Genomic DNA, 14116 nt, shown 5'->3' with positions numbered 1-14116 from the left:
TATGCATGACTGAATGCATGACGCGTAGGACGTAATCATCTTCTTTTTTGAAGTAATATCTGTATTATATAAGATAAGAAGATATATAATGAATTATAATATGTCATGTGTGATTTTAATTTTTCTATGTTTTTTGTGTACATAGCTCCAATTCCTCCAACCTATCCAGTGTTTATGGACCAGATGTTGATATGTCCTACACAAAAGAACATTATTACTGCTATGGCTGGGAAAATAACTTGTGTTCCACATATGGTCATATAGAGACTTGTAGTTTCATTCAAGGTATGTTGTACTTTCCCTTAAATTAAAAACAAGTGAGTCTACCATCATCTTACATCTTTTGTCAAACTAATATCTTCAGATTAAGTAAATTTCCTTAAGTTATTTTATGTTACAGATATTTTATTGAACTACAAATGCGTCCTGAGACATGACGTTAAACTGCGCTCCTCTTTCCTTAGCACTTTTGGAGCTCAAAAGTGCCCTACTGCTTTTCTATCATTGTGTCTGACTCCTCTTTTCCTCAGTCTGCCTTCATTGATCAACACCCTGTCTCCTTATCTCTAAAATCTCACTACGTCCTAGACCAGTCCGTTTGCGTGGACTGTGACGGGTAAGGGGGGATAAAGAGATCCTGGTGTTTGAGTGGTGGCTATCTGAGGATAAACCACCACAACACAATACTTAGGCTCCAAGTTCCCCTAGACCTGAGGCCCAGATGGCCCGCTCTGGGTCAACCGGCTGGTCATGGAGGGTGGTGGCTGGAGGGTCAATCAGGGAGCTGCTGTATTAGACACATGTCCGATGCAGCAGCTGAGTATAGCACCTGTGTAGCCCTGGCGGGCTCATTCTGGACTTCCGAATGGCCCATCCCCTTGTTGGACTCGATGGCGGGTGGGGAGCATAGGTGCCGAACTAACAAGAATATATATGGACAAAAAAACCCCCCAATAAACAACTTGCCCTAGATTTAAGTCTGGGCAAGAGACGCCGTATTGAGGCAAAAAAGGAGGAGGCCACAAAAAGCTGTACTACCTGGCCATCATTTTTGGTGGTCAGGTGCACAGAGGAGGGGAAAAGCCTGACAAAGCTGAGCCCTTTCCTTATCTATAAGGGACTCAAGTCAGTAGTGGGAGAGCCCAAGAGTGTGTCTAAGCTACACAAGTCAATGGAACTTCTTGTAGAAGTAGATAGCAAGACACACTCTGATGGGCTTTTAAGATGCAGAAGACTCTGATCTCCAAGTAGATGTCATGCCACACAAGAGTCTGAACACCAGCAGAGGTGTAATCAGCTCTAGGGACCTACTGGAATGTTCCGAGAAGGAAATAGTGGAGGGCATTGAAGGAGTCACCCATGCCCGGTGCATTATCAGGCGCCACTATTATCCTCACATTCGGAACTAGGACACCGCCAGAGTATGTGAAGGCAGGATACCTACGAGTTCCAGTGAGGCCCTACATACCTAACCCCATGAGGTGCCTCAAGTGCCAGGGTTATGGACACGGCGTGGCAACCTGCAAGAGGAACACTGTGTGTGCCAGATGTGCTGGAGAGGGTCATAAGGACAAGGGCTGCACAGCCCAGTTCAAATGCCCAAACTGTCACGCTGGCCACTCAGCCTACTCCAAGGACTGCCCTGTGTGGAAACAGGAGGTTGCCATGCAGGAGTACAAGGCAAGAAATGGATGTACCTTCAGCCAGGCAAAATCAGTTGTATTGGCCCTACCCAAGGACCTACGCCCAGGCTGTTGCTAAGATAGGAAGATCCATAGCCACACAGACAGACACATTGACCCCACCACCCCCTCCTCCAACTCTGAAGAAAACACAGCCACAGAACACACCTCCGAAGAAACAAGAAAGCCCTGTTGTCATGCTAAAGAACAGGTTCTCTGTGCTCGCTGATGAGAGCATGGAGACTGAGCAGCATGTCAAAGTCAACACTCCGGGAGAACCCTGAGTCATCATGGCTGACACAGGTTCTCCTCAGAGAACCCAGCCAGACACCCCAACCTCTACCGAATTAGAGGTTGACCAATTCTCTAAGGGGAGAAATCAAAGTGGAGAGGATGCCCGAGGTGAGAGAGGAGGAAATAACCTCCGCTCTAACCAGAGGGATCTCCCCTCTCCAGAGAGAAAGACTTCCCCCAAAAGGGGGTTGTCCTCCTCTCCATCCAAACCCAAGAATAAAAATACCAAGGTCACTGGAATAAAGGGAAACCCCTCCAGGGGCCTCCCAAGGTCAAATAGCTCCAAGTAGGTCATTTAGAATAAGCCATGGACTCCAGAATTATACAGTGGAATTGTAGAGGCCTCAAGGCCAATTATGAGGAAATGCAGCTACTGATGGACTCTGAGACTCCTGTAGCTGTCTGCTTACAGGAAACATTTCTGAAAGATAGCATCAGTTTCCGAAGTTACAGTGCTTACAGCAAGAATGTTGAGGATGCAGAGAGAGCATCAGGTGGAGTCTGTATCCTTGTGAAGGACAGCATCCCCCATGAGAGGGTAGAACTATAGACCACACTACAGGCCGTAGCACCTAGGATAACCCTTCACAAGGTTATCACTTGCTGCAGCCTGTATCTACCACCAGGCGCTCCATTAAACCCAACAGACATGGAGGACCTATTGAAACAACTCCCCCGGCCTTATATAATCCTTGGGGATTTCAATGCCCATAACTCCATGTGGGGATCCAACAATACTGACACAAGAGGTCGTATGCTGGAGGATATCTTCCTCCAACATGGTTTATGCATACTTAATAATGCATCACCGACCTACTTGCACCCAGGAACTGGATCTCTCACATGCATTGACCTCACCGTATGTGTCCCTGGACTTCTGGACGACTTTAAATGGTCAGTTAGCAATGATCTACGGGGAAGTGATCACTTCCCAATCATCATTACTAACAATCTCCCCTCATTGGAACGACCTCAGCGGTGGAAACTGAATAAGGCCGATTGGGAACAATTCCAAAAAAGATGCTCCGAGGATATCACAGAAAATATCCTTGATGAACAGAACCCAGCTGATACCTTTGCTAGCAAGCTACTTAGTATAGCCAGGAAAGTTGTCCCCCTAACCTCCGCAAATCCAAAACGGCTTATCAAACCATGGTTTGATACATCTTGCAAAAGTGCTATTGGCGATAGGAAAAAACGACTGGCTGCATTTATAAAGAATCCTTCCCAGAAAAACCTAAAGCTATTCAGGATAGCTAGAGCAAAGGCTAGACAAACCATACGGTCAGCCAAAGGAATTCCTGGAGAAGTTTTGTTGGCAGTCTGGATGCCAAAACTTCTGCTAGAGCGGTTTGGAAGGCAGTAAGGCGAATCAAAGGGAAAGAATCAAATGCAATAGGGCATTTGAAAAACCAAGGACGAACTGTCACGTCCCCCAGAGAAATAGCTGACTGCCCTGCATCCTCAATAGCAGAAAAGTCAACCACTGCACACTACACGCCAGAGTTTCAAAAAGTCAAAACCAGGGAGGAAAGACACCCCATTGATTTCAGGTCAGAGAACAATGAAGACTACAACAAACCGTTCTCGCTTGAGGAACTGAGGGGAATCGCTGGACAAGTCATATCGTGACATGACACAGCGCCTGGAGAAGATTAAATCCATTACCAGTTCCTCAAGCACCTTCCCGAATCCTCATTGGCAGTCCTGCTAGGGGTCTATAACTGTGTGTGGCAAACAGGCACTTTCCCAAACAGCTGGAGGAAAGCCACAGTTATACCGATACCTAAACTGGGAAGAGACGGCTCTGACCCAGCTAACTATCGACCAATAGCACTAACAAGCTGCATCTGCAAAACTATGGAAAGAATGATTAACAGTAGGCTGGTCTGGTATCTGGAGAGGAATATAGTGATCTCCAACTACCAGTGCGGATTCCGGCAGGGGCGGACAACAACTGACCACCTGGTAATGCTGGAAGCTTATATTAGAAATGCATTACTCATAAGAGAACATCTAGTAGCTGTATTCTTCGATATAGAAAAGGCCTATGACACAACCTGGAAATATGGCATTCTACATGACCTGGAGCTTATGGAGCGTAAGGGACACCTTCCCCGTTTTGTGGGGGAATTCCTGTTTGACCCAAAATTTCAGGTTCGAGTGGGCAACTCCGCTTCTGACACTCATGACCAGGAAATGGGTGTACCCCAGGGCAGCATTCTGTCAGTCACCCTGTTCAACATTAAAATAAATAGCATCATAAATGCTCTGTCCCCTGGCATAGAGTGCTCTTTATATGTTGATGACTTTGTCATCAAAAACATGAACACCTTAGAAATAAAATTACAGTTATGTTTAAACAAAATTCAAAATTGGGCAAACGATAATGGTTTTAAATTTTCGGACTCCAAAACAGTTAGTATGCATTTTTGTAATTTAAGGGGACTCCACCCAGACCCTGAACTATTTATACACAAAAAGAAGATCCCTGTCGTGAAAACTACAAAATTTTTAGGCCTCACCCTAGATTCCAAATTTAATTTTCTCCCCCACATTAAGGAACTTAAGAAGAAATGCCAAAAGTCATTAAACATACTTAGAGTACTCAGCCATACGGACTGGGGAGCTGACAGAGATACCTTGCTGCTGCTATATCAGAGTCTAATTTGATCCAAGCTAGACTACGGATCCATAATATATGGAGCAGCAAGGAAGTCTTATCTAAAAATACTGGAACCAATACAAAATGCTGCCCTGCGTCTCTGTCTCGGCGCGTTTCGTACATCACCTATCCCAAGTCTCCATGTGGAGGCTGGAGAACTCCCCATGGATATAAGAATGAAAAAGCTTGCAATGCAGTATATAGTCAAGCTAAAATCCAACTCCACGAACCCTGCTTTTGACTCCATATTTAACCCCACAGAGGTAGAATTATACAATCGAAGACCTAATGTCATACAGCCGTTGGGCCTTCGAATGAGAGAACCCATCCAAAATTTAACCCCACCCATTGACCAAATCTCTAAAATAGAAACCCCTCAGAACTCTCCATGGCTAATGAATAAACCCAAATTAAATTTATCCCTCCTCAATTTCAAAAAAGAAAATACAGACCCAAGCATACTACAAGTCCACTTTAGGGAACTGCAGGAGAGCTACGGAGATTGTGGCACCACCATCTACACAGACGGATCCAAAATGGAGGGAAAGGTCGCGTGTGCCTGCTCCTTTCGGAACAAAACAATCTCCCATAGACTCCCCGATGGCTGCTCCATCTTTACGGCCGAATTGCATGCAATATCGCTTGCACTTATGGCCGTGAAAGCATCAGAAAGGAGGAAATTTATAATCTGCTCCGACTCCAAATCTGCATTGCAAGCTTTGGGGCGGATGAAGACTGACATCCCATTGGTACATAAGAGACTGAAGCTGTTGGACCAAATAACAGCCGACCATAGGGATGTCACCTTCACCTGGGTCCCCTCCCATGTTGGCATTGAGGGAAACGAAGCCGCAGACAGAGAAGCAAAGAGAGCCCTAAATCATGCAGTGTCAGGAACCCAAATTCCCTGCTCGGACCTGAGACAAAGTATTGCCTCTGCCACCTATCGAGAGTGGCAGAACCATTGGGAGGCTGAGACTCACAATAAACTCAGGCAGATTGTGGCGGATGTCAGGTGGCGGCCCACATCTAAGGGTCTGACAAGGCGTGGTAGCACAACCATGTCCAGACTTAGGATTGGCCACACCTACATCACGCACTCTTTTGTGCTGAAGAGAGATGAGCCCCCACTTTGTGAGTACTGTGACTCTCGACTCACCGTGGAACATATCCTCGTTGATTGCCCCAGATACCAGGATGTCAGGGCGAAATATTTTAGAGTCACTAATTTAAATACACTATTTGATAATGTCGACCCTGGGAAGGTACTGGGCTTTATCCGGGAAGTGGGGTTGTCTACGAAGATCTGATTTATGAATTTGTGAACATGTACTATTTACATTAGATTTTTACCAAATAATTAAATTTTTACTACCTTTACTATTTTAACTGTGAATAGACCTTGATTTTAATGATATGACTGTATAGAATTTGGCCCTTGTTGTTTAGAGAGAGAGTAGTCCTTAAGGGACTGCAGGCATGACATGGCCTAAATTGTGCCGATGTGCCTAAAATCAAAATCAAATCAAAATCAAATCGAACTACAAATCTTCATTGATACCGGTATTGTCTATCATGGGCGTAGCATAGCCAGGGGGGAGGGGGAATTTAGTTACTGATTTTTTTGCTTTGATTTTGTTTATTTTGTTTATTATAGTTGAAATTTTAATACTAAGCCATCATTTGCCCCAGCTCAGCCAATGGGGTTTTGAGTTTAACTCCCCTACCAGGGGGTTTTGCAGTTAAATCCACCTCTTCTATAAAACAAAACAAAATAATGCAAATGACAATCCCCAATTCCAAGAGAATAGCTAAGGAAGATTTTGATTTTAAAACCCTCTCTTCAATATGACTATTCATTCATTAGTCACCAGATTCTTTGAGTGTAGTCATGAGGGGTTTTGTGTTTAAAACCCCCTCTAGTGTGGTTTGAAGCTAAAAAATACCTCTTCATAAAAAAAAAAAAAGGAAACCATTCACTCAAAATACTATGAGGGTAACAAAGGGGTTTTGAGTTTAAAACCCCTTCAGCAGTTTGAAGCCAAAAAATACCTCTTCAATTAAAAAAAAAGCAAATTACTCAAAATTCTATGAGTGTAGTCAAAGTGGTTTTAATATAAGTTTAAACCCCCTTCAGCAGGGTTTAAAGCCAAAAAATACATCTTCAATATAAAAAAAGCAAATTACACACTAAAACTTTTATAAACGTAGCCAAGCCAAGGATGGTTTTGAGTTTAAACCCCCCTACCAGAGGGTTTTGCAGTTAAATCCCTCTTTTCTATAAAACAAAGCAAAAAAATAATAATGCAAACGACAATCCCCAAATTCCAAGAGTATAACTAAGGAAGATTTTGATTTTAAAACTCCCTAAGAAATAAACGATAAAACCATCTCTTCAATAAAAGACTATCTATTCATCAGTCACCAGATTGTATGAGCTTAGCCAAGAGGGATTTTGTGTTTAAAACCCCCCTCCAGCTGGGTTTCCAGCTAAGAACCAACTCTTCAATATAAAAAAAGCAAATTACACACTCAAAATGCTATGAGCTTTTGAGTTTAACCCCCTCCCCTTCAGCAGGGTTTGATGCTAAAAAATATCTCCTCAGTATAAAAAAAAGCAAATTACACAACAAAAATTCTATGAGCATAGCCAAGCCAATGGGGGTTTTTGAGTTTAAAATCCCCTCTTCCATAGGGCTTTTTTTTTAAAGTTATAAACCACTCTCTTCAATGAGTTTAAAATCCTTCTTCAAAGAGTTTTGAGGTTGAAAACCACTCTCTTCAATATTATTCTAAAGCAAACTACAGTCACCAAATTTTATGTTCTTAAAGTTAGTTCTTTTTATGTAAGATAAAATAGAAATATATGAAATCTATACTTAAGTATGTTTCTTTTATCAGGTGAAGACCAAACTAGTCAAGTTCTTGAGATGCAGAGCCAAGTTCAAAGCAGTGGTGGAAGTAAGAGAAGAAAGAGACAAGCTGAAGCTGAAATACCCAAAGAGACCACAGCTATAAACTCTACTCAAGTAAAACACACTATTTATACACAATATAGCTTCATGTCATTGATATAACAATATTACTTGCATACATATATATATATTAATGTTCATTAATTCTATAATGTAAATTCACTATTTACTGCAGACAGCTGGATGGCCAACATCTACTGGCTGGACTTTGGAGAATGCTACTTTATACTGCTTAGATAACTTATTCAACAAACCCCTGCAGGCTTGTAAAGATGCTATCTCAGCTATTGATGCAACTCTGAAATCTATGAGCTTTGATGACCCAGTTGCTATTTGTGTTGATGATATCAGGGTGAGCTAAGGGTTTTTGGTTAGTTCTCAATGCTTTTCAAATTACACTGATTTAAAAAAAAAAATTGAATCAGTGTTCTATTGTTACCATACTTTTAAACTGTTTTCAGGTGTCAGGTGGAACAGAATGGGTAGAAGCTGCCCGTCAGGCTGCCTCTCAGCTGTGTATCATTGAACTGAATCATAATCCAGAGTATCAGAACCAAAAACAGTCTAATGATCTGGCATTGACATTCTTAAACTTGACTTGCTTGCCTTATGATTGTAATAACCATGGAACTTGTAACAAAGGTCAGAAATCTATTTTTTCCATGTAAATTTGTTTCATAATGTTTACATTTTCATACATTCCTTGAATTTGTCTACCTGCTGACACTTTTCCAAATATTTCTTTGCATGGCGTATAAAATTGCACAACAAGCGCAAATAAATTTTTATTAGTCGACCCGCGGCGTAGCATACGCCGCTATTTAGTGATGGGTGAACACTTCCTGAGTCCAAAGGGAGTGGGTTTGGGCAAACGACTGTGAGTGAATGAAAAGAAGGAACTCTGGAGTGTAAGGACTTAATTACTAATTATTAATTACTAAGTATTATTAATGTGCCTATAATAGGTATTAAAACCATAATTTGAATTATAATAGGTGTATGTGTTATAATTACTTTAACTTGTAATATTTTAGGCCCAAGTTCAGCCCGACAGTCACACCATACACACCCAATTTTTCATAAAATAGTAAACAATGTGTATGATGATTTAAATAAAATTATGAATTTAATCTAATGTTATTTGTACAATGTAAATGATATATGATCAATGATAATAATAAAGAAATATAATTACATATAATATGGTGTGAAAGATTCAATACTTGTAGTAAGATTCCCATAAATACTTAATTAGTATTTTAAAAAAAACACAAGAATAATTCACCTTAATAATAAGGTTCAGTAATATTGTTCACAACAATATTTCAAGACAACAACTGGCAATACAAGTAGATCTATCTTCCAGCCAAGATACTGTCCGCCGACGATCAATACTCAAAAGTTCATAATAGCATCAAAATTCACATAGTACCACCAGGTCTGGATATAGCAACCCACAATCTGGAACCTCAGACTCGTAAATCAAACTTGAAACATCAGACAGACAAACTGAGATGAAAACCTCAGTCCTGTAACCTAAAACTGAGAATTGTGATTTCACCCCTGAAACCTGAGACCCCATAGAAAGATAAAAAACAGATTCTTCTAATCCTCTAATCTAAATACAAAATATGAATATAATCGAATACATACTAAAATTAACTTTACAATATGAAATAAACTCACCCTAAACAGGGGTCAAGATAATCCTTTAAGAATATCTACCAAGGCCAACGATCCAATATTAGACACAAGGAGAAATTCAAGAGCTGAACAGAATAGAGCCTGCTTCTGTCTAATAACATGGTGTGAATGCACCAAATGTGCTAAGACAATTTACGTCATAAAAAATTATGACGAAGCAACAAGGGGAGATCGATCACCTACTGCACACAAATAAAACAAATGCAAATGATGACATCACTTATAGATGAAAGCCGTGCTATTAAAATGTGAACATATTTACTATGCAACTACATAGATAACTGCGACATGGAGAGAGCAACATACAATTGTCCATGACTGAAAACAGGTTTTGGAAGATACAGGCATATCTTTTCAAACTTTTGGCCTTATGCTTTATTAATTGTCATGGCAAAGGCTAATCTAACAGGGAATTGTCTGCACCAGATTTTGACATGTGTAAAAAAATACACACATAAATGTAGTCATATAGAATGTAAAGAGAAAGATTACTTTTCTCCCCCCCCCCCCCTCTATTTTGTCTGAGCCTCGCTCTTTGTGGCCGCGAATGTTATGTGGGGTAACTCTAGTCCGACTTGCAGAACTTTTTCATCAAGGGTTAGAGAGTCAGCGGGCATGCATGGTGTCCCACATGGTTGGTGTAAATGTTAGTGTTGACGAGTATTAATATTACACATGGGACTGATCACTAAGGTGTAGAAATGTGTATCACTATCAATGTGTCGCGAATGCTGTAGAATGCTGGGTTCGTGCTTTCTGGAGTCGCACTTGACATGTGACAAACATAAATGGTATAGATTGAGTGAGTCCGAGTTTTGGCAGACAAGACATAACATTTATTCAATAAAACAATATGCTGCACTTCATAGTAGTTACAAAAATGATCCAATGCATAGAAATATAGTTACGTCCGCATAACAGCGGTATCAAACATATCCAATATACTAAGTCGTCAGGAATAGGTACATATATAACTTTACTATGAAATCACGTCCGCATCACAGTGGGTAACAATAAACTTCAATAATAAGTATCCAGCTCTAAGTACAGAAAATAACTATCAAAATATGTGTACTGTCTCAAGTCCCATAAACAACTCTAAGTAACTAATTCACTCAACTCACTTAAGGTTCTTACTACCATCCGCAAAGGACCTAAAGGTTTTACTGACTAGAAGTCAATTTAGTCATTCTTACTTCCTCTTTCCATCTCAGAGGATTCACATGTCTTTCACTCTAATGACCCGAGGTGAACATATAACAGGCAATGTCAACAGAGACTGTGACAGTTGGGCTACCAGGAGAATTATATACATAGATTTAACTATTCTGAAGTTAACTTATTGCTTATCATTATCATCTTCATTAGACTCTCAACTTGCATTATGTGCATCTAAATTAAGGCTCTCCAGTCATGTTGTCAATCTGCTTGTGCAAATAATAGACAGCTTTATACCTTAACCTTATCTAACCAATATTTCTGTTGATTTTTTTTTTATCTGTAGCTCAAATTATTAACTTTGAGCTTGACAAACTCATTGGTTGCATTCTTCTGTAATTGTTCACCCAGAAGACTTTTCTAAGGTTTGTTTAAAATATGATGAAAAAATAGAAATTTATTTATCTAATTTTAGGTCAATGTATCTGTAACACTGGTTACTTTGGAGTAGACTGTAACATGACAATGGATCAACTTGTGCCACCAGTACTTGAAGTGTTTGAAGACAATCTGCATATATGTGAAATATCTGACTCGACAGATTGCTCTGCTGTTTATCTAACTGGCAGTGGGTTCATCAGTTCAGCTTTACTTTCATGCCATGTTAAAGAAGTAAGTTTTCTTTCACAATAATTTAATATATTCAGTGCAGTCCACTTAAGATAAACATTATGATTGGCAAATCTAAGAACACTCAGAATGACAATCTTTGTCATGAACAAATGTATGCTAATTGTTATATAGAAACAGTATATTATTTGTGCTGATATTTCTGTTATGAACTATTTCAGTCTGTTGAAGGTGCAACACTGACATCAGTTGTAAGTGCTAACTTACTCAGCAAAGATCTTGTACGTTGCAATCTAGGTACCAAGAGTGCAATTAAAAGATTACTGCAAATATCTGTAAGCAATGACGGCAGGAGACCAGATCCACATTATCAAAACTTCCTTGCATTTGACCCAATGTGCTATTCATGCAATAAATTAACTTGCAAGAAGAATGTGAGTATACTTCATGTGCATCAGCGCTTTTATATTCTTGAGCTTTAATCACTCTTTTTATTCTTGTGTTTATATAAAAGAAATTCTTCATTAATTAGCACTATTTCTTTAAATAATACCTTTTAAGAATAGGTTAGACCCATTTTGTAAAATAAAGTAATAATTTGTGGCAGTTATGGAGGTACGGTGGATGAGTGGCAAAGGGGTCCCGGTTCGAATCCTTTAGACTGGGATTTTTAATTTTGGTATCTATAGGGCACCTCTAAGTCCACCCAGCTCGAATGGGTACCTGATGTTATTTGGGGAAAATAAAGGTAGTTGGTCTTTGTGCTAGCCATAAAAAACAGATGATCTTTACAAGGTCTGAAAGGGAAACTTAACTTTTTTAAATGCTAGCATCCTGTTGTTCAATGCATTTAAAAATAAAAATTTAATGCTGCTGCAAACATGCACTTAGTGCTTAGCTAAGCCAATATAAATAGCTACAACAAACAATTTAAGTAAAATTCTTTGGTAAGTAAAAGTCTCTGGTAAGACTCGTAAGTTACATGTGAAATGTTTGTTTATCAGGTAGTTGAATTGTATTTAATGATTTCATTGCCATGGAAGCAAAGGAAATTTTGTGTCTTTTTGTTTTTCTAATCAGTATCTCCTTTGTGATGGTAAAATCTCAAAATCATGACCCAGAGGATTAAGAAAACAATCACAATAGACTTAAAAAGGACTTGAATTTAATGTACCATTTAGGACCCATACAAATTTTAAACTTGGAAAAATTATGACTTAATTTTCACTATTTTTTTACCATATGACACACTTTAAAAAAATTATTTTCAATTGAGTGAGAAGATCCCTGGCAACTTAAAGACGAATGTGTCCTTTATTCATTCAGTTTGTTCCGCTGGTCTTTTAAGGAAAGGTGAAGGAGAAAGATGAGGAGCACACTTCATAAAAGTGCGACGATTTATCAATACTTTTTTTGTTTTTCAGTCTGCTGCTAACTAAATAAATGTGAAAACAGAAAACACAAACATGTTTCTTTTTTTTAACTGAAGGCAATAAATGTTCTCAAGAACATGCAAACATAGCAGCAGCTCACAATCTGGTTTCACTACCTTCACCTATCCCTTAGTCTGATGAAATGTTAAGGCACCACACATGATCTGTCAACCATCTTTCTCCATTTCTCTCTATATTTTTCATAGATAGAAACTCTATCAATGACAAGTTCGTCCATTCTTTTATATTGTCTTTCTATTGCTTTTTGTCTGCTTCTTCTTCTTTTTTGTGGTAATGTTCCCTGTAGGAAGGTCTTACAAGCCCTGACAATCTTGAGAAATGGTCATAAAGTTTTAGTTTGCGTTTTTTGACAGTGGTTAGCAAGTCATCGTATGGTCTGATTGCTGTTGTGATCCTGTTACTGTCTCTTCATTTGTGATGCAGTCTTTGTATATGATATCTAGGATCTTCGTATAGCATCTCTATTTGGTTTAGAATTTTGTATTGTCCCTTAAGCCCTTTATGGAAGCATCTCATGGAATGTAAAAGGTAGTTACTTAGAGTAAAGCTAAAATGATTTAATTTTTCTATAGGAACTTGACAAATTTTTTGTACAACACAACATTATCTCCTAAATTGAACAAATTAATACACAAATTGTTGGCTAGCTCATGCAAAGCTATCTTCATTCCAACATATTCAAAGCTATTGTATTTTTTATTTATTGAAATTATTATTTTTTTAAATTGAGATATTAACTTTGTTTCCCACAGACAAATGTTTGTTTCATTGGCACCAAATGTATAGGAGAAGGAGAACAATCTGTTTACAATGAATGTGAATACTGTGACCTAAGTAATCCAAACAAATGGTCAATTTACAAAGGTATATCGCTTCACAGTTTTTGTATTGCTAGCAAAGTATGCTGAAATTTTTTTTAGGTTATTATATCATTATTCATATTTTCTATTAAAATTGTTTTAATTTCACAAACAAATATTAAATTGCTTTATTTATATTGAACATCATTTTTTAGAAATGGTAAATTTATGTACCAAAGTTTTGTTTATCACAGCATTCTAGAATATGTTTTGAATAAGATTTGTTCTCTCATGGTCTTATACTGCTTCGTTCAGAAGTCCATTCCACCACTAGTTGACACAAGTCTTTAAAACATTACTATTATTTAGACTGTTAGTTGTTTTTTGTTTATGCACACTGTATTGTATAGCACCATACCTTTCAGATGTGGCAGGCTGCAAAGAGGAGACAGTTAGCAAGAAAGACAATGAAACTTCTGTGGTGGCTACAGCTCTTATAGCTGCTGGTGTGACATTAGTGGTGCTTTTAATTATCTTGGTTGGAGCCCTGTTTATATATGTTAAAAGGTAAATTGTGGGATAAAGTGCATGCTTTGCCATATTTTCCATTTAGCTGCTTTGCCTACTCAGACCACTCACATTTTTAATACTTTGCTAGGTTTCTCTCTCTTGTAGGTTGATTGATGAAATAATGCAAATGTTGTGACAAATTTCCTAATGGACAATTAAAATTATTATTATATTAGCAAGTAAC

The 14116-nt window shown here is 38.8% G+C and overlaps 1 protein-coding gene across 3 annotated transcripts in view; it reads left to right on the top strand.

Moving 5' to 3' along the window:
• Nucleotides 1-14116, top strand: part of LOC106058994 (uncharacterized) — an 83875-nt gene that overhangs the window by 68799 nt on the left and 960 nt on the right. For all 3 annotated transcript variants that reach the window (XM_013216516.2, XM_013216519.2, XM_013216517.2), the window contains 8 exons: nt 146-285; nt 7543-7670; nt 7792-7968; nt 8078-8258; nt 10954-11150; nt 11330-11542; nt 13315-13426; nt 13788-13929. In XM_013216516.2, the coding sequence (XP_013071970.2) occupies nt 146-285; nt 7543-7670; nt 7792-7968; nt 8078-8258; nt 10954-11150; nt 11330-11542; nt 13315-13426; nt 13788-13929 (1290 nt within the window). The remainder of the gene's footprint in view (nt 1-145; nt 286-7542; nt 7671-7791; nt 7969-8077; nt 8259-10953; nt 11151-11329; nt 11543-13314; nt 13427-13787; nt 13930-14116) is intronic.

This window comes from Biomphalaria glabrata, chromosome 1, assembly GCF_947242115.1.
Source record: "Biomphalaria glabrata chromosome 1, xgBioGlab47.1, whole genome shotgun sequence".
Classification (NCBI taxonomy): Eukaryota; Metazoa; Mollusca; class Gastropoda; family Planorbidae; genus Biomphalaria; species Biomphalaria glabrata.
This window is presented reverse-complemented; position numbering and strand designations above follow the sequence as displayed.